The 21611-nt window shown below is 46.3% G+C and overlaps 1 protein-coding gene across 1 annotated transcript in view; it reads right to left on the bottom strand.

The window, feature by feature from the left end:
• The window catches only part of SNTB1 (syntrophin beta 1), a 250812-nt gene that overhangs the window by 82392 nt on the left and 146809 nt on the right, over positions 1-21611 (bottom strand). Inside the window, exon 3 of the mRNA XM_055431756.2 lies at positions 11217-11424. Coding sequence (XP_055287731.2) covers positions 11217-11424 — 208 coding nt within the window. The remainder of the gene's footprint in view (positions 1-11216; positions 11425-21611) is intronic.

The following is a 21611-nucleotide window of genomic DNA, read 5'->3' as shown; positions in this document are numbered from 1 at the left end:
ACACCGCCATTGCAGATGGACATGACATAAACCGGTTAGAAGCAACTAAGTCAAGATGGCAGGCCATGTGACTTCCAGCAGACCACAGCCTCAGTACGCACTCATTGTAATATATCGGCATATGCTAAATGACACATGGGTGCCATGCTAGTTCCAAGGCCAGCCATAAAAGGCCAAGAAGTAGGTGGTGACCCAATGCCTGGAACCCCCGCCCTTTCCCCCAAATAGCTGAAATAATCTTCCCACTCATCAGCCCGTGAAACTGATGAATTGTTGCTGTGTTGTTTAGCTGCTAAGTCATGTCCAGCTCTTTGTGACCCCATGGACTGAAGCCCGCCAGGCTCCTCTGTCCATTTACCAAAATCCATTACCTGGATTTCCCAGGTGAGAATACTGGAGTGGGTTGCCATGCCCTTCTCCAGGGGATCTTCCCATCCCGGGGATCTTCCCATCCCAGCAACTGAACCCACATCTTGTGCATTAGCAGGCGGATTCTTTAACACTGTGCTACCAGAGAAATCCAGCCTATGAAATTACCCAGCCCATAAAAACCCATACCCTCTTGCCTTCTGAGATGACCCACCCTCTGATTTTGGACTGTGGATCTCCCTGAATAAACCTGCTTTCACTGTACTTCAGCTTGCTCTTGAATTTCTTCATGTGCAAAGCCAAAGACCCTCACTTGGTGGCCCTCATTTGGCGGCTGGTCCCAGGAACTCGCCTGAGACCCAGGACGTGACCATCCTCTTACAGCCCACTTTTTTCCTGCAGCATCACCACATCATCCATGCTTTGCTTCCTCCGCTGTCTACGCTGCTTCACTCATTTCCTTATAGATTTCTCCTGCTGCTGCTGCTGCTAAGTCACTTCAGTCGTGTCCGACTCTGTGTGACCCCACAGACGGAAGCCCACCAGGCTCCCCCATCCCTGGGATTCTCCAGGCAAGAACACCGGAGCGGGTTGCCATTTCCTTCTCCAATGTGTGAAAGTGAAAAGTGAAAGTGAAGTCGCTCAGTCGTGTCCGACCCTTAGCGACCCCATGGACTGCAGCCTACCAAGCTCCTCCATTCATGGGATTTTCTAGGCAAGAGTACTGGAGTGGCTTGCCATTGCCTTCTCCGAGGTTTCTCCTAAGAGCTGTTAAATTGAGTAAACAAGGAGGCCATTAGACTGAGATGGATCTAATGCTTAGGAGGTCTACGTGAGCAAACCAAAATCTAAGCCCTGAAATAACTTGAGGTTATGAAATCAAACTTAAAGATAATCAATCACAGCCAATGAGGGATTTAAGCTATAAAAGATCAAACATTTCTTTCCTTTGCTTCCACACTTTTTCTATATAAGCCTTTCCCTGAGCTCCTAACCACTTCCAATTTGAACTGATTTTTGCTCAAACTCTGAAAATGTCTAACATGCCTCAGTTTATTGTATAACAGAGTCCTCTCTTAGCAATCGCTCCTAGAGAATCTCCATTTCAGACTCAGCTTCCAAAGAATTCTACCTAATACTGTCATCAATGTATGATCTATTTCATAAAGGAAGAGCAATTTTCAAAGTCTAATGAGATAAAACAAAGTTTAGTCTGCTAACCACACAACCAGGCACAGGAAGGTTTCTATCTTGAGTCTCATGATCATTTCCAAAGAGATGGAATCAGGTGACTTTGTGCAAATCAACCCATGAGAACTAAACATACACACCCCCATCTCTCTTATGCAGGCAGCTCTGAGTTTTCCACCCCAGGGAGAATGACTCAGGACTAAACTGCACTGTGAAGTCATGTATAAAAGTGGGCAAATTTTCAGGCTTTCATTATGGTTGCCTCTGTCTCCACGCCAACATCCACCCTAATTTTAAGTCTTTGATTTTTATTAGAGCGAATGGAAGACGGGGGCAGTTTGAACTCGTCAGTTCAGTTCAGTTCAGTTCAATTCAGTCGCTCAGTCGTGTCCGACTCTTTGCGACCCATGAATCACAGCACACCAGGCCTCCCTGTCCATCACCAACTCCCAGAGTTCACTCTAACTCACGTCCATTGAGTCGGTGATTCATCCTGGCACATTTACTTTAAATGCTTACAGTAAGAGACCAACAGGAAGATAACCAAGCTGTTGCCAGGTTTTCGTGTCCTGCTCCATCTCAGAGGTGATTCAGGCAGGAACTTGCTGACTGCGTTTTACAGCATAACTGTGTTTCCCAGCACAGCAGACAGTCTTAATTTATGGACGATGCAGTCAGGGACGGCCTGGGTAGTGGCTTTATTTCCATTTACCAGATGGGAGTCCCCTCAGGTCAGAGACCACTTTCTCCTTGGAAGAAGGGGTAGGAAGTTCTTACTTAGGCGATTTTTAGGGCAGATGGCAGAGCTGATATACTTAGAGGCTCCAGAAATATCATCCCATTAGTTACACTGTCAAGATCTTGATTACCAGCAGCCTGTTTGACTCAGGTCAGGGCTGTTACACTTACATTTGAGATTCTTCTAATATAGCTGGGCGATGTAGCTAGAGAATAAAATCACTTGGTTATATTTCACCTGGAATTTTGGGGGAATGAATAGATTCCTATTGTTGGAACTGAACATTAATGGTGGTCTAGTGAATTAACTAATAATATAAAAATGTGATAAACTGATGGATGGGCAGACAGACAGCAACAGCGAGATAGCTCGATGAGTGGCTGGGGAGGCAGAAACATGAGGATGCACGGAGATGAACAAGGGCAGAGAGAAAGAGATAAGGCGGGTGGACGCGTGCGTGGGTAAACAGAGGGAGAGACGGGCAAATGCAGAGAGAAAGAGGCAGAGAGGCAGGGAGCTGCCTTTGCACAGCAGCGCTGGACAAAAGAAATGACTGCAAGCTGAAATCATACAGCGTGATCGCAATAATCAGTTGGAAAAACTCGTATTGTTCTGCTGCTAAGTCACTTCAGTCGTGTCCGACTCTGTGCGACCCCATAGACGGAAGCCCATCAGGCTCCCCGTCCCTGGGAGAGCAAGAACACTGGAGTGGGTTGCCATTTCCTTCTCCAATGTGTGAAAATGAAAAGTGAAAGTGAAGTTGCTCAGTCGTGTCTGACCCTTAGCGACCCCATGGACTGCAGCCCACCAGGCTCCTCCATCCATGGGATTTTCTAGGCAAGAGTACTGGAGTGGGGTGCCATTGCCTTCTCCGTCGTATTGTTCTATGGATTTCAAAACTGTTATTAAGCCATTTAAATTGCCTTACTGTCAGTTACAAAAAATAATAAAATATTTACTAAATAACCTATAATTTAAAACATTATAAAGATTGGGGATTCAGTGCTTTTATTCCTTCGTCAAAAACTTACTGAGAGCAGCTTGAGCAGCGCTTGTCGGCGTCTCATCGCATCACTTATGAGACGCGAGCATCCGGTCTATGCCTTGACAAGTCATTATCCTGCCTTCTAGGCCTGGATCAGGTAGCAACTTCTTACACTGCACTTGGAACTTCCAGGGATGTGGAACTTCTCTGAGAGCTCCATGAATGTGAAGTCTTCCACTGGCGTCACTCTTCCGGGTCACCTTCCTCCTTTCTTAACAGCTACTCTCATAAGCTTACCTTCACTCTCTCTTTCTAATATCCATTCCTGCAAATGTCATATCGATCGATCCCTGGAGGCAAGGAGGAAGCACACCTACCCCGCTCGCTGTCTGTGTGTGAACGAACAAGCGCGCTGTGACCGGCCACAGCAGACAGAAAGAAGTGCTGTGACCGGCTGTCACCATGATGTTCATCAGCCGCGTGCACACGGCGACCTGTGGGTAAAAACTAGCAGCAAACGTGTGCTTTTTACAATATTACGTACCGTGAATACGCAGCTAAAGCACAGCTAAAATTACTTACGGTTAATAGTACAAAATTACCTACAGTAACTGAAACCTGACCCATGTTGTTGGCTGGGTTTATTTAAGTAAACCATGATACCGGAAGTTCACAGGTACCGGAAGTTCACAGGTACCGGAAGTTCACGATAGATACCGGAAGTTCACAGATACCGGAAGTTCACGATAGATACCGGAAGTTCGCGATAGATACCGGAAGTTCACAGATACCGGAAAACATGCAAAACAGGGGCAGCGCTCTCTGTGTGTGTATCTGCTGTTCAGCCGCTCAGTCGTGTCCGACTCTCTGCGACCCCGTGGACCACAGCATGCCAGGCCTCCCCGTCCATCACCAACTCCTGGAGTTTACTCAAACTCATGTCCATTGAGTCGGTGATGCCAGACAACCATCTCACCCTCTGTCGTCCCCTTCTCCTCCCGCCTTCAATCTTCCCCAGCATCAGGTCTTTTCAAATGAGTCAGTTCTTTGCATCAGGCGGCCAGAGTATTAGAGTGTGTGTGCGTAAACACAACTCATATTCATGTCATGTGTGTCTGTATTCTAGTGTTCCTCTGAACCTCTCCTTCCAAAGATCATTTCAGTCTTTGCAGGGCAGGAGAGAACGAGTTTAGGAAGCGCTGCTCTGTTGTGGCATGTCCACGCCCTCTGCTGTGGACCGAATGCTTCCCTCTCCCTCAAATTTACATGTTGAAGCCCTGATGTGATGGTTTTAGGAGGTGGGGCCTTGTGAGGTGATCAGGTCAGGAGACTGGCCCTTCCATGATGGAATTAGTGTCCTTATAAGAGGAAGAGCGGCTAGTCCTCTCTCTCTGCCACGTGCGGACACAGAAGAGGGCTGTTTGTAACAGGCTCCATGCTGGGGCCCTGATCTTAGACTTCCAGCCTCCAGAAACATGAGACATAAATTTCCCTTGTTTATAAGCCAGACAGTCAAGGGCACTCTGTGACAGCAGTCTGACCTGACAGCCGCCCTTTATTTTCTTAAAGGCGAATGAAGGGTCTTAGGTATTTTGATATGACTCTTAGTTCTGAAACTTTGCTTTTGGTATGGGTTCTGGGGTTCTCACTCATGCAAACACTTGCTCCCTGTGTCCCTTTAGCTCAGCTTAGTGGAAAGTTCTGGCCTATAGAGTTAGAAAGACGGGTTCAAACTCTGGCTCTGCCTCTTACTAGAGGAGTCATCTTAGAAAAGTTCCTTAACTTCTTCAAGCTTGCCTCCTAGGCTAAGTCGTGTCCAACTCTTGTGACCCCATGGACTGTAACCTGCTGGCTCTTCTGTCCATGGGATTCTCCAGGCAAGAATACTGGAGGGGGTTGCCATTTACTCCTCCAGGGGATCTTCTGGACCCAGGGATTGAATCTCTGTCTCTTGCATTGCAGGCAGATTAGGGATTTTTATTTAAAGCACTCTGGCTGAGACAGACTAAGCACATAATAAATACTAATTACCAACTTACTTCCTCTCCTCCAATACCACCCTGGGGAGGCACAGCCCTCTAAACATTCCCATCTGAAAGGAACTTTTATGGAAATGAGGAGAAGTTGAGAACTGAGCTAGCATCTCAGAGCTCCCAACTGGGTTTTGTTTGTTTTTTTAAACCATGTTGTGTTTTTGAGTTTTTAATCTGACAAGAAATAGTTTGCAAACTGAGATAACAGGTAAAAGTAGACAATACCCGACAAACTGAGCACGAAACAGAACTTAACAACCCTGCCGCACTTTCGCTCATTACTGTTCTTTTAAGTAGCGAGTCAGAACTTCATTTTTTTCTGTTTATTTTTCCTTTACTTATTAATCTTTGTTTTATTTTAGGACCATTAAAGACACCTCAATAATAACCGTAAAAAGACTACGTAAAGAATGATGATTCACAAAAATTTGTTTAGGGCATAATTCATTTTATAGTCCAGGGTAGAGATGAGCACTTGTGGGGCAAGCAGGGCTTGCGAGGAGTTTGACACTAACTTGATGGTGGGAAAGACTTTTCTGTTGGTGCACCTGGCCCATCTACAGATGATAGTGCCCACGGGGAAGCAGCGGCCCTGTCACCGCAGTCCATAGCTCACAGGCCCACGGATGTCAAGGGGATGTGGTAACGGCCCCATTCGGAGGGGCAGTGTGGCTGACCTCGACTGCAGCAGGCTCAGAGAACGGCTGCCCGAGTCCAAGAGGAGAGGCAAAGTGATCGCGATGAGAGAGCTGCACTAGACTCTTTACAAATTAAATAAAGGAGATGGTGACACCACGGCATTGTCCCATTCACTCATTATTCCTGTATCCTGATTTAAAGTGTGACCGCAAATAAGAGACCTTCCATTTTCCAGGTCCCAGACCCCGCACCTTTAGAAAGAAGGGGCACGCTTGGTCACTCTCTTGGCTCAGGCCGCTAGAATACATTGTCGCACACTGGGGGCTTAAGGAACAAACCCTCATTTCTCACAGTTGTGGATGCTGCAATTTCAGGACCAGGGTGCCAACGCGGGGTTCTGGTGAGGGTCCTCTCCCTGGCTTGGAGGAGACTCCCTGCTTGATGCATCTTCGTGAGAGGGGAGAGACACTGCTCTGGGTCCTCACCCCTTAGAAGGACACCAACCCTCTCATGGATTTCCGTCCATCTCCACGACTTCATCTAAACCTCATGACCTCCCAACGACCCCACCTCCAAATCCATCACATTAGGGATTGGGGCTTCAGTCTACAGATTCTGGCAGAGACAAAAATTCAGTCCAGATAAGTCACCTCTAAGTTCCATTTCCTATGGCCAACAAATTAAATTCAAACCATCTGTTCCGCTTTCAAGATCTTCCATAATTGGGAGCCACCCAAGCTACCAGATTTTCTCATCACCTTCCTTCAGGATAACCCACTTCCTTTTAGACCAGTCTCTGCTCTGCCTTCCCTACAAAGCATAAGCCACTGTGTGCTAAGTTGCTTCAGTCATGTCCCGATTCTTTGCGACCCTATGGACCACAGCCCGCCAGGCTCCTCTGTCCATGGGATACTCCAGGCAAAATACTGGAGTGGGTTGCCGTGTCCTCCTCCAGGGGATCTTCCCGACCCAGGGATGGAACCCGTGTCTCTTCCATCCCCTGCACTGACAGGTGGGTCCTTTACCCCTAGCGCCACACCTCCCTTTCCCTCAGGCCCATTCTCCTTGGGGAGTGACTGAGTTCTCCCCACTGACTCAAGACCATTTCTTGAGAGCCATTCTTCTAGTCCCTGGATCATCTCACTGTAAAGAATAATGTTAATATGAAGTTCTCTTTCTGTGTAGTGAAGAGGAAGCTTGAGGATTTGCACTGAAAAGAATTTTAGAAGGGAAACTGTTGTTGCTTCCTATTGTTTTAGTTCATGTAAATGCCAGTTCTAAAAACTTGAAATTGAATATAATATGTACAAACTTTGTCCCAGAGCTACTGTTATTAGTCCAAAAAAATAAAATAAAACAAAGATTAACAGTATAGGAAAAGACAAAGGATATCAATTTAAGATAAATTAAAGCTGAATATATATAGGATCATACTTTATATCTTTACAAATACCAAGTGAATTCTCTGATATTTGTGGTAATATAAGAAAGCCACAGTATTAAGGATTTGCCATTTGTTGTAACATTTTGCTAAAAACCATTCTTACATCTCCACATCAGGATTCAGTATCAAATATTTATTCAAAAAAATTCCAGTTTGGATTTGCTCCCTTGGACTTGATCTATAGTAATCTTTTAAGAAGTTTTGAAGATGAAGGCAATAAAAGACATTCTCCTTTCTGATAATTATCCATGATAAGTCATTACTGATTGCTCTTACGGGCATAACGCATGATACAATTTAAAGAAACATCTGATGATCTGAAAGTACATCAAAAGAACAACAATATTCTAAAAACAGAAAGCTTTCTATGCACCTTTATAAGTGCTCCATTGGAATGCTTAATGTGTCTACGGATAATTTGGGATAAACAAAAGGCATAAGCAGACAGTTTATAAGTGAGAAAATGGAACCTTTGGAAAAAATGCTAATATCACTACTAATGACATAATAACCATTTTTCAACTACCCAAATGGTAATGGTTTTAATTGTAGTTGGTGATAAAAGAGATGAGAGAACAGTACCTTCTAGAGTCAACAGCATCTTGGTTACTTGCAAGGTGGAGGGATGTGTGTTTGCTGGACAGCCTCCCCTTGCCTCCAGAGCCAGGCAACCCCATCTGCTGCCCTGCTCGGAGCCCAGGGAGGCTGACCTTAACCGAGCATCTGTGGCCCCTGCCTCTGGCTTCCAGGCAGCCTCAACCCAGGGCAGACACCAGTAGGAGATCAGCAGGCAGGGATTCACGGGGATTGTCGCTCTGCTAAGAGGCCACAGCTCTCAGCGAGTGGCCCTTTCCAGAGTTGCAAGTCTTGCTAGCTTCCAGGAGTGGCTCCTCTTCCTGGCCACTTCCAGGTAAGGATCGCAGTGGCCTCTCACTGCTCAGATCCTGGTTTCCTCTGTCTCAGCCACACTCATGAACTGTCGCCGTGTTAAATCCCATCCTGTCACCCCTTCTGAGTTTGCCATCCATCTCCTGCTGGACCCTAACATACACAGCACATCCCCACATCCACTCCGGACCCTAACCCAGGAAGGACATCTTTCATCCTGATCAGCTCCTCCCCACTCCCGCCTACAGCAGACGTCTGCTGTTCCTGCTTCCCCAGAATCCATTTAGTCTGCTTCATGCACCGTAGCCTACATTTCCATTCCAGAACTACCTCTCCTCAGCCATCAGGGCACAGTTTGGATAAGGCTGACCTTAGGACTTTTGTTGGAAATATGGGAGCAAAGAGCCTTCTGTTCACCGAGGCAGCCAGCTACAAAAACAAAACAAAAAAACCACCCGGACAAACCTGGAACTCTTGGGCCAAGAAAAGGGCACTTGCCGGGGTATAAACCAACAAAGCAGAGAGGGTGTAAGCCATGCAGAGGCAGGCCCGCTGGCCTCCTGCGAGCCCTGGATCCCACCGTGCCTGAAGCTTACCCTTGCACACTCTTGTTATCAGAAGTGCTAGGTCCCCTTTTATGTGCTCAAGCTGAGTTGAGCTTTCGGTCACTTGCAACTGAAAGATCCAGACTAAGAGGACTGCTCCTAAAACACATATGATTGGAGAGAGGGAAAATGGAGCAGGGGAGAGGCCGTGACTCCTGAAACACTGCCATCCAGACTGGCAGTACTGGTTTCACCAAGAAGCCTCACACAGCAGGTCACGAGACACTACCTGTGGCTTTTGTTTATTATGATCTCGGTGTCACCATCACCTGCATTGTCCCTTTCAGTTCAGTTCAGTTCAGTTGCTCAGTCATGTCCAACTCTTTGCGACCCCATGAATCACAGCATGCCAGGCCTCCCTGTCCATCACCAACTCCTGGAGCTCACTCAAACTCATGTCCATCGAGTCGGTGATGCCATCCAGCCATCTCATTCTCTGTCGTCCCCGTCTCCTCCCACCCCCAATCCTTCCCAGCATCAGAGTCTTTTCCAGTGAGTCAACTCTTTGCATGAGGTGGCCAAAGTATTGGAGTTTCAGCTTTAGCATCAGTCCCTCCAATGAACACCCAGGATTGATCTCCAGAATGGACTGGTTGGATCTCCTTGCAGTCCAAGGGACTCTCAAGAGTCTTCCCCAGCACCACAGTTCAAAAGCATCAATTCTTTGGCAATCAGCTTTCTTCACAGTCCAACTCTCACATCCCATTGTCCCTTTCAGTTCAGTTCAGTTCAGTTCAGTCGCTCAGTTGTGTCCGACTCTTTGTGACCCCATGAACCACAGCACGCCAGGCCTCCCTGTCCATCACCAACTCCCGGAGTTCACTCAAACTCATGTCCATTGAGTCGGTGATGCCATCCAGCCATCTCATTCTCTGTTGTCCCCGTCTCCTCCTACCCCCAATCCCTCCTAGCATCAGACTCTTTTCCAGTGAATCAACTTGTCGCATGAGGTGGCCAAAGTATTGCAGTTTCAGCTTTAGCATCAGTCCTTCCAATGAACACCCAGGACTGATCTCCTTTAGAATGGACTGGTTGGATCTCCTTGCAGTATAAGGGACTCTCAAGAGTCTTCTCCAACACCACAGTTCAAAAGCATCAATTCTTCGGCGATCAGCTTTCTTCACAGTCCAACTCTCACATCCCATTGTCCCTTTAGTCCTCCGCAATCGGCAAGAGATAGGACAATACTACAGCAAACAATGCACTTTGTGTTGAAGTCAGTGGCTGGGACCCACGCATGAACTGATGCAAACAAAGAACAATGGTGGACAACAGCCAGATGCCCTGTTCAAGTGCCACTGAACTCGCCCTTCTCAGATGACAAGCTCATTGGCAGGAAAGCTGTTATTGCAACAATCATTATTCCCATTTACCGCCTATTAGAATGTGAGTCACTGGGAGGTCAGACTGTCCCCAAAGCCCACTGTTCCTGAGCACTCACGGTCAAGTTCAAGGAGCAGCAATCAGGTGTAAGGACAATGGCAAAGGCTCAACACTTTGAAATCAAGAGGACAGTTAACTCCCAGGAGACTGCTGCAAAGTGACAATCACATCACTTGGGAAAAGAAATCAGAGTGACAGTGTTACCATGACCGCAGGTCCTTTCCACTGCAGCTGCCCCCACTGTGCTCACATTCACACACCTGTCCCCTCCTGCCTAGCACTGTGCCTTGCACAAAATAGGTGCTCAGAAATGATGACGTTCAGAGCCTGCTGGCTTAAGAGTACAAATAAAAGTTGATACCTGAGAAGAAGGCGCAGAGTCGTTGCTTAATCTTCGCTGTTATTATCATCGCTGTATGTGTGTGTGCGGTTAACCGCTCGGTCGTGTCTGACTCTGCAACCCTATGGACTGTAGCCCACCAGGCTCCTCTGTCCATAGGACCTTACCAGCAAGATTACAACTGCTTTATTTGCAAAGTATCTGTTTAACAGTTAGGTCCATCAAAACCCACACAAATCCCTTTTTAAAGCAATGATTCCGACTTCCTTACCTGCCAAGGAGACAGTTCTATTGTGTGTCTGAGTTATTTCCCCTGCCCTTCCCCTTCCCATGCGAACCAAGCTGTCTGGCCGCTCGCTCACTCATTCATCCAGACAATAGACAGTGAGTGACCACCCGCATTTTGCCACATACTGGACTGTGTGTGGGGAGTCAAAGTTGCTGAAGACACAGAGCCCCTGCATGATGCAGACCCGACAGAGGCGGACAAGAAACCCCAGTGAGAGACTCAGTCTGTGGAACGAGGCACCCGATTTCAGGGGCTGCAGCGTGTGCTGGGAAGGTCTGGGGAAGACGCCTGGACGGGGAATGTTTCCTTACCTTTTCTGCAAGCCAGCCGAGGTGCCTGATCTCCCGGCCCCCAGCAAGGCCCGTTGAGCCCAGCTGCTCCCGGACCTCGGCGATCGTGCGGGTCAGCAGGTCACTGACGGTCGCGTGGATGGCGCTGAACCAGGCCTGGGCCGTGGCGGAGTCCTTGCCCCTCAAGACCACCGTGTGCTTAGCATCTGGAGAGTGGATTTCAAGCTGCCTAGAAGAGCAGAGAGAGAAGAGCTAGGAGGTTCCCCGGCCGATTGTGTCTCAAGTCCTGAGCTACAAAGGTGAATTAATCTCTTTTTTCTATCATACATTTTACTTTAAAATTTTTCAGCTGTTTAATTAAGGGTTTTTCTGAGTGGGTTTTGTTTCTTTTCTTCCTTCTGGCCTCTCCATGCAGCATGAGGAATCTTAGTTCCCCGACCAGGGATGGCACGGGCACTCCCTGCAGTGGCAGCACAGAGCCGTAGCCACTGGACCGCAGGGACGACCCCAACCAAGATTTTTAAGTTTATTTTTTAATTGAGTAAAAGAGTCTTTAAACTCCAGAGTGCTTTACAATTTTCAAAATTTCACATAGATGAGTTCGTACCATCCTGTGATAACCCTTTCCCTCCCTCCTATCCCTACACTGCCTCTCCCCACTAAAGTGAACTAATTCTTCACTCTCGCTTTCAGCTTCTCTTGCAGGGCTTATCTTAACGGCCCGTCACCCGTCTGTCCGCTCGCTCACTCACCCATTCATCCACAAACACTGACCGTGCCGAGGCATTGGTTGAGCTACTGAGGGCAAAGCCACCTAGTCACCTGAATGAAGGGTGCCCGGCCTTCCTGCTATTCAGCTGTGTCTTATTCAGTTCAGTTCAGTCGCTCAGTTGTGTCCGACTCTCCGCGACCCCATGAACCACAGCATGCCAGGCCTCCCTGTCCATCACCAACTCCCGGAGTTCACTCAAACCCATGTCCATCAAGTCGGTGATGCCATCCAGCCATCTCATTCTCTGTCGTCCCCTTCTCCTCCCGCCCCCAATCCTTCCCAGCATCAGTCTTTTCCAGTGAGTCAAGTCGTCGCATGAGGTGGCCAAAGTATTGGAGTTTCAGCTTTAGCATCAGTCCTTCCAATGAACACTCAAGATTGTTAGCAGCATCATATTAAGACTTCCAAGCTGTGAGCTGATATTAATCTGCCTTACTTCTCCATCCCCAGAGAACTTTAACAATATGCTTGCGTCCTAGCAGATGCTGGTGGGATGTAGAATGAAATACCGATCCACCTGCTTAATTCTACTGTTCATTATTCATTGTGAATATTTCAGCATCAGAGATGACCACAGTTTTGCATTCTTCGGGAATCCTGTCTGTGGCACATTTCCCTACCTGTTCATCTTTGCGCACATGTAACTCAAGACTTCCCGCTGGCTCAGTGGTAAAGAATCCGCCTGCTAAGAGGGCATGCGGGTTCAATCCCCGGGTTAGGAAGAGCCCCTGGAGGAGGGCATGCAACCCCCTTCAGGATCCTTGCCTGGAGAATCCCATGGACAGAGGAGCCTGGTGGGCTACCACCCATGGGGTCGCAAAGAGCGACCAGTTGGACACGACTGGGCAACTGAGCACACACGATGCAGGAGTGAACTATCCTGGGAGGAGGTAACAGTGGGGAAAGAGATGCACTAAAAAGTGAGGTTTTTGGTTGTTGTTTTGTTTTTTTAAACCTGCACTGGGAGGCTTTTGGGATTTTAGTTCCCGGACTAGTGATCGAACCTGAACCCCCTGGTGGTGAGAGCTTGGAGTCCTAACCACTGGACCACCAGGAAATTCCCAAAGAGTTATATTTAAAATGAAACTTCAAAGTTTATGCAAGAACTCTAACAGGATCACCTGAGATTCAGCATGAGATTTGCACACTGTGATTATGTGGTAAAGGCAGAAGTTCTTGACAGATGCTCTTGGTTTTTAAATTTTTTATTGTGAAGCACTTACAGATGTACACAGCATTGCAAAAACAGGACAAAGAAGTCCAGGACACCAACCACTCGGTTCACTCTGACAGTTCCAGTCACTCATTCGCTCCCACAGTTCTGCTTTATATAGCTGTAATATGTTGTAATATCAGGGCTTCCTAGGTGGCTCAGTGGTAAAGAATCCACCTGCCAACAAGAGATGTGGGTTCAATCCCTGGGTGGGAAATATCCTCTGGAGGAGGAAATGGCAATCCACTCCAGTATTCTTGCCTGGGAAATCCCATGGAGGAGCCTGGCGAGCTACAGTCCATGGGATCAAAAAAGAGTCAGACCCAACTTAGTGACCAAACAACAACAATACGATATCAAAACCGGGGCCCTGGCACAATGTAAGTGTATAGCTGGACCCCATTTTACCATGTGTAGATTCACGTAAACACCACTGAAAGCGACGGACAGAACAGAACCACATCATCTCCATACGCCTTCCCCCAGCCACCCCTAGGCTCACAAGTGCTGCCCCCACCACCCCAAATCCCTGACAAGCACTCCCCACATCTGTAATTTTACTGCAGAGAGAAAAATATACATTTCATTTACTCATTCATGTATGTACATAGGCAAATAAATCCCTCTGATTAATTCGTGTTTGTGCCAGAAAGACACAGGAACTGGGAATTTCAGAAGTGAATTAAATGATCCACGTATCAATTTCCTTTCATCCCTCAATAATAATGGTAACATTCACTGAGTTTTTGTTATGCATTGGGCAAAAATTTAAATCCTTTTATATTATTTTTTTGTAATTTTCCTAACAGTCCTATGATTGATATTATTAATCTCATATAATGGGCTTTCCTGGTGGCTTAGTCGGTAAAGAATCCGCCTGCAGTGCAGAAGACCCCAGTTCAATTCCTGGGTCAGGAAGAGCCGCTGGAGAAGGGAAAGGCTGCCCACTCCAGTATTCTGGCCTGGAGAATTCCATGGACTATATAGTCCATGGGGTTGCAAAGAGTCAGACACGACTGAGCGACCTTCACTCTCACATCTCATATAATAGAATTAAAGGGTTTCCTAGGTGGCCAAGGAATAAAGAATCTGCCTGCTAATGCAGGGGATGCAAGAGATATGGGTTCGATTCCTGAGTCGGGAAGATCCCCTGGAGGAGGAAATAGCAAGCCAACTCCAGTGTTCTTGCCTGGAGAAACCCACGGACAGAGGAGCCTGGTGGGCTACGGTCCACGGGATCCCAAAGAGTTGGGGACAACAGAGCGACTGAACAACAAAGCTGGGAGGGACAGAAAATTGACCCGAGGCCAGAAAGTTGGTCATGTCGGGGTTCAAGCCACGCTGATAAGGTTCAAAAGGCCATGGATGTAAATACTGTACTACAATGTCTCTCCTTTAGATGGGATGGCACCCAATAAAGGTGCATCTGTTGTGTGCCACAGCTGACCCAAGGCATCATCACCAACATGCGTGTGTGCTCAGCTTTGCAACTGCGTCTGATTCCCTGTGACCCCAAGGACTGCAGTCCGCCAGGCTCCTCGTCCTTGAGATTTTTCAGGCATGAATGCTGCAGTGGGTTGCCATTTACTCTGCCAGGGGATCATCACCAATAAATATGCCCAATAGTGTCCTCCTTAGCTCCTGAGTTTAAAACAACAATTCTGCAGATCACCTGAAAATCACAAGTCCCAGTGTAACCTGGCCTCATTTACATTTGAAGCCAGCCTTTTAGAACGAGCAAACCTTTTTACTCATAAACTTTAATTACAGAGAAAGAAGGATTTAAAAAGTAAAATATCTCTAGGGCAGTTTTAGCAATAATTAGCATTTTTTTTTTTCAGTAAGAAATCTTCAAAACAAGTCCTCTCACTAAAAACTCAAAGGTTTCCTGTGATGAAACAGGGTATTTGTTAAATGACATTTGTCCTTACCAAGAAGAAAAATACTCTCAAGTCTCTCAGGCATTTTTCAGAGACATGATTGGCTAATCTATGGTGAGTTTTCATTCCCTCCCGAAGTTTTTGGAGAAGGCAATGGCACCCCACTCCAGTATTCTTACCTGGGAAATCCCATGGACAGAGGAACCTGGCGGGCTGCAGTCCATGGGGTCGCAAAAGTCGGACACAACTTAGTGACTAAACCACGACCACCAGCAAAGGTTTTACACTTCAGTGAAGTTGACTAACCAAGCACAAACTAGGGTTCTCCAAAAGCATTAATGGAGCTCAACTTGCTTTTCAAACTATTCTATCAATATCCATTATTCTAGGAATTTAAAACACACAGATGTTTTACTTAGAATATTTTCCTTTGAAGACCTGGATTTTTTTTTTAATGACAGCTTGGGAAGCAGTCACTCATCAGGAATCACACACACGTGCAAAAGCAATGCCAGCGAAAAAGAGAATATTTCTTTGTTGAGTTGCCAGCAAACCCAGAGGAAGGTTGGTTCATAAACAGAGGCACAGGCTAGTGAGGAGGGGCTCACTTTCCCCAGATTTTGACAGCATTTACCTTTACTATTAGTTAACTTTTAACTATCAGCTTTTAAAGTACAGCACAGACAGGAGAGTGCACAGATTATAGTGGACAGCTTAAATGTGTTTCCACAAAGGGAACACAGTCGAGTCGACCACCAGTCAGACCAAGAAACAGAACATTACAAACGTCCCAGAAACTCTCCCCTTCCCGTTACTTCCCTTCAAATAACCCCTATGAGGATTTCCGTCACCACAGATAACTTCGTCTCAGGCAAAATGGATGAGGTTCTACTTGTTTTCATTTGTTGTTATTCTTGCCTGCACTGTTGGAGGATCTTGGAGAAGCCAAGGTTAAACACCAAGTCCTGTGCCCTTTCGTGGTGGTCTCCAAAGTGTGATCACAGACTGGCAGAACAGAATCTTCTGGGAATGCGTTAGAGATGTAGACTCTCAGTTCATACCCGGACCCATTGAATTAGGAACTCTGGGAGTGAAGCCAGCAAGACTCCTGCACGCAGTGTTCGTCGCTCAGTCATGTCCGACTCTTTGTGACCCCGTGTACTGTAGCCCGCCAGGCTGCTCTGTCCATGGGATTCTCAAGGCAAGAACACAGGCTGCGGCTGTTGCTAAGGGGCTCAGCCGTGTCTGACTCTTTGTGACCCCGTGGACTGTAGCCCACCAGGCTCCCCGTCCCTGGGATTCTCCAGGCAAGAAGACAGGAGTGGGTTGTCATTTCTTTCCATAAGGGATCTTCCTGACCCAGGGATCCAACCCAGGTCTCCTGCATTGCAGGCAGATTCTTGACCAAACGAGCCACCACTGCCTCCAGATAAATCTGATGCAATTTAAGCTTGAGAATGGTGCTCTACAGATTCACAAGGAAAAAGCCCTGATCTTGGTTGTTTGCCAGGGTTCCCAGCGGCTGAGGCGAGCGTGCTGAAAAGGTGAGCTGACCGCCCCGAATCAGTGTCAAAGCAGAAGCAGAGAGGACGCACACTAGAGGAGCCTGTGAGCTGTCACCGTCAAACGCAGCAGCAGCAGCAGCTCTCCACTGAAAGTGGGCTTCAGGGACCCGGGGGTAGTTTATTATTATTTTCAATCATCTAATTAAATACAGATGTTTGGACCTCACCACAGAGCTATTAAGAACTTGTAGAGGTTGAGGCCTGGGTAAATGCTTTACATGGTCCACAGATTATACAGATTAAGGATCATGGCGGGCCTCTCCGAGCCCAAGCTCACACCTCCCAAGGAGCTGGGCTGGAGGGGATCGTCACCAGAAGGACAACACATTACAGAGTTCCTGGGGGTGTATCAGCAACCCACTGCTGAGTAACAAACTCCCCCAGAATTAGGCGGTTTGAGACGCCAAACTCTTGTTACCTCACAAAAGCTGCTTGAGTGTCTATGACATGGTAGCTGGATTCCCCCCGAGAGCAAAAAGAAACCACAATTCTTTTTATGACCTGGTCTCCAAAGTCACACAGCATCACTTCTGGTTTATTCTTTGTGCTGCAAGTGAGTCTTTAAGACCAACGTCTGCTTGTGAGGAAGAGTTCAGCTTCACTTCTTGAAGGGAATAGAATCAAAGAATTTTGGGATACACCTTAAACTGCCACAGAGCGGCTTTGGATGAAGCAAGGTTCTGGAAGAGTCGATCCTGAGTGTAAAGGGCGAGAGTTTGGGACTGTGAACCAGCAGACTAGAAAGAAAGAACTTACACATGTGACTGAGGAGGAAGAAGACCTGCTTCTGACAAAGCTGCAGCTTCCAGCTCTGAAAAGAGACGGGCTGTGGATCGAGAGGCGGTCAGATCACCAGAGGGAGGAGAAGAAGCCTTTCGCTGATGGCACACGGGGGCTGTGCAGAGCCGCCAGAACGATGGTGGATGAAGACCCGTCGGCTTGTCTGACCCAGAACAGGTGTCAATTGTTTGTGTAACAAACCCAGAATACAGAGATCTGAATTCACCTCTCCATCAGCTCAACAAAACTCAAAGGGGAAAAAGGAAGAAAAGCACACACTTTTCATTTTAATCCCTATAAACTCTACACACTAAAGCACACAATAAGCATCTGGTAGCATGAAAGTCCCTAGGAGCTCTGAGGGACAACACAAGATTCTGGTCAAGGTCATGGAGGGTCATACGTTGGGTTGGCCGAAAAGTGCATTTGGGTTTTTTCCTAAACATCTTATGAAAAAACTTCAATAACTTTCTGGCCAACCCAGTATATATATTTATTTCTTATTACATTACCTAGTACAAGTCTCAAACACACATTCCTTTGACTTAATTTTTCACTTAACCTCATTTTGTCAAAATGTAAATGTACTCAGTGCAATGCATGTCTTGGAGTAAAAGGAGAGACAGAGAAAGAAATTCCATTCCTGGGCTGGCCGTGCAGTGGTTTTTTTAGCAGCTTTTTTTTTTTTTTTTTAAAGAATTTAAAACAATTTAAAAGCCCAAGTATCAGGGGGTAGTTGTTAATCATGTGGATGTGGGGGGTCAAGGCTGACTTTAAAACTTGCTGGCTGTGAGCCATGTTCCATAATCTCCCTAAGCTTCAATGTTCTTATCTGTAAAATGGCTCAATCATGCCTCTTAAAATTACTGAAAAGACAAAAGTGAGATGATGTGTGCATGAGATGTCATAGTGAAGAGCTAATCTTGATCAGTTCTAGTTTACATTCTAGTTTAAAATGAAGAGTTTTCCCAATTAGGGTACAAGCAAATGGCAGTGGTCCAATGAGGCAAGGAGGAGAACCCTCCAGGGTGGGCTCTGGTTCAGTTCCTTTTCAGAGCACCTGCAACTTGAAACAGGCAAGCCTCAGAAAAAACTAAAAAGTTATGCGAGGGCTATTTCCAGCATCTTGGAATGGAAAAAACCACTTTGGGAGAGATGCGTGAGTTTCTGGAGAGGCTCTGGAAGGTCTGGGGCAAACACGACTCTCTATTCTCCCTTCTGTCTACTTATTTGTTCCACCTAAAAGGACTTTGTGAGGTTCACGTTCAGAGGCACAGGTTCATATGGGGTAGAAAAAGCAACAGGACTGGCCTGTTGGTTGAAGCAACCTTGTTCCAAAGCGCAGGCTCTGGCATTTATAACCTCCGCTTCCTCACGGACATCTGTGGTTCTACGGCCTCACCTTACACTCCCGCCTCTTCTGATGACAGGCTTCACCTCCATCCTCAGTCTGTGTGATCTGGGGCATCAATGGGCTAAAGGTTGTAGGTGTGACGCCGTTTGTCCAAGGAGATCCAGGTCCAGGGTTTCTTCGGGGATCACTGTTGGGGTGATGCTTTTCGCTCAGTGTGCGTACAGAGAGAACAGTTACAATCATGGGTCTGCAGACAGCCATCTGGCCATCGAGAGGGGAGGGCTGCTGACAGATGAAGCCAATGCAGAGGAAAGCAGAGCTGAGAGATAAGATGCCTGATCCAGCTGCACCTGACCCTCAATAGATCCCTGTATTTTCTTCCATGTTCTCCTTTTGCAGAAGCCAATTTGAGTTGGGTAATTTTCAAATACAACTAAAGGTCCTGACGCTTCAAGTTTCTTTATCCCTATAAAACAGGGATGATGATGATGATGATGAAAGTGATAATGATTATAATGAAGCTGACAATGATAACCTTCATGGGATTACTAATGAATCAGATGAGATAACTGGACTTCCCAGGTGGTGCCGTGGTAAAGAATCCTCCCGCCAGCGCAAGAGATGCAGGAGACACGAGTTCAGTTCCTGGGTGGGGAAGATCCCCACGAGAAGGAAATGGCAACCCGCTCCAGTTCTTGCCTGGGAAATCCCATGGACAGAAGAGCCTGGTGGGCTACAGTCCATGATATCACAGAGTCAAACGTGACTGATCATGCATGTATCAAACGAGATAACAACTGTGAGCATGCTCTGTGACTTGTAAATCCCAGTGTTGGCAGCTGTCATTTAAGCTTTTGGCATCTTAAGACTACTGTTGGCTCAGTTACTGGGAAAAGAAACTCTATTAGTAGATGCAATGTTTTTATACATCTGGACACATGGGCACCTATAAACAAGTTAACTCTCTCTTATCTACACCATGAGTAAAAAGACAGTCATGCCTGTTAAAACAGACAGTCCCAGTAAATCTCTTGGGTTACACAACAGAGTCGGGAGCATGCAGTGATTTCTTTACAGGTGCACAAATATGATGTGAGTATCTGTGAGTCTTCCAGGCACACACAGGTGTGTCGGGCGCTAAAGAGGCAAGTAGAATGCATGGGTCCCTGTCCCTAAGAAGTTCACCATGTGCAGAAAGTTGAATAATATCTCCCCCAATCCATGTCCAGAAACTCAGAATGTGACTGATTTGAAAGACTCTCTGCAAAAGTAATGAAAATAAGGATGATGGTGAGATCCTTATCTTATTAATCTACCCACTGGATGAGGATTGGTCTTGAATCCAGTAAGAGTGTCAGAGATGCCGAGAGACACAGAGAGGGCCTGGTGACGATGCATCAAGTCCAAGGATTGCCTGGGAGGGTTTCTCCCTCACAGCCTCGGAAGGGACCAACCCTGCCCGTTCTCTGACTTCACACTCAGGCTTCCAGAACTGAAGCTTCTGTCTTAAGCTTTCCGGCCTGTGCCCATTCTGCCACGGCCGTCCTAGAAAACTGATACACCATGGAGCTATCTTCCTGTGCAGAGCTGAACGGGGGCTGCACTAGTTTACAATATATAAATGCTTAGAGTCAAGACAGACATTTCATGATGACATCACTTGAATCACTACATCCACCAGGCCTATAGCTGGAGCCGCCCATTTGAACTTCCTGGTTAAATGACAGAAGATGTCCCTTTTGTCATCCATGTAGTTTGAGTGGAATATCTGTCACTTTCAACAGAAAGAGTCCGCAGCTTCTTCTCCTTCCTGTCTTCAAGATGGTCTTCATAATACTTTTACAGTTAATTTTTCCTGGGTTTCAATTACTATTTATGTTTATGCTATTTATTTGCTACTTATTACTCATATTTACATATGGGGTTGACCAAACTGTTCATTTGGGTTTTTCTACAAGATCTGTTGAAAAACCCTAAAGAACTTTCTGGCCAGCAAAATACATGCACATCTTCTTGGAAACAAATAATATTTTGCAATTTTACTAACTGAAAATGAAATTATTATAGAGAAACTTGGAACAAAATCACTTTCTATCCTTTGCTTAGTTAAAACATGGTATTTTATCCTGGTTTTACTTTGTATAACTCAGTGCTTTATTACAAAGCAAACACCCATTTAACAAGAACAAGAAACAACATTGCCAGCATCCTGGCTCACTCATGCTGCCTCTGAGTCACTATTTCCACCCTCCACACAAATATAACCACTACTCTGATTTGATGATAAATGTGTCCAGAAGTCTCTCTCTCTCTTAATTATATATATGAAATGCAAGGCTGACATATAAATCTTGAATATATAATAAATAAATATATTAAATATATTATAAATATAATAATACAATAAATAAAGCATAACTTGTAACTAAGTTACAATATAACTAATATAATAAATAAAACATAACTTGTAACCTGGCAACTAAGGTTTCAAGTGACCTTTCCCCTCCAATGTGAGGCTGGAGAAAACACGGTTGAAGGTGTTTAGGAAGATTTGGCCTGTGGACTCATAGCAACCACTGGAAAACAAGCGGAATTCGAACCACATGGTAGCTGTTTCACAACTCTGTGATGCTGGTGGTTGATAAAAATCTTCCCAACAGACAAATCCATGGCCACCTTTATCGGTGGCCACTGCTAGATAGTGGAGTTATATATGCAGTTATATATGTGTGCACGTGTGCGTGTGCGTGTGCATGCATATGCATACGTGCATGTGGGTGTGCGTGTGCGTGCATGCGTGTGTGTGCATGTGTGTGTGTGCGCGTGCATGTATGTGTGCGTGTGAGTGTGTG

Source organism: Moschus berezovskii, chromosome 16 (assembly GCF_049115385.1).
Source record: "Moschus berezovskii isolate FMDL1 chromosome 16, NW_MosBer_1.0, whole genome shotgun sequence".
Classification (NCBI taxonomy): domain Eukaryota; kingdom Metazoa; phylum Chordata; class Mammalia; order Artiodactyla; family Moschidae; genus Moschus; species Moschus berezovskii.
The sequence above is the reverse complement of the archived record's forward strand: the minus strand, read 5'-3'. Positions and strand labels throughout refer to the sequence as shown.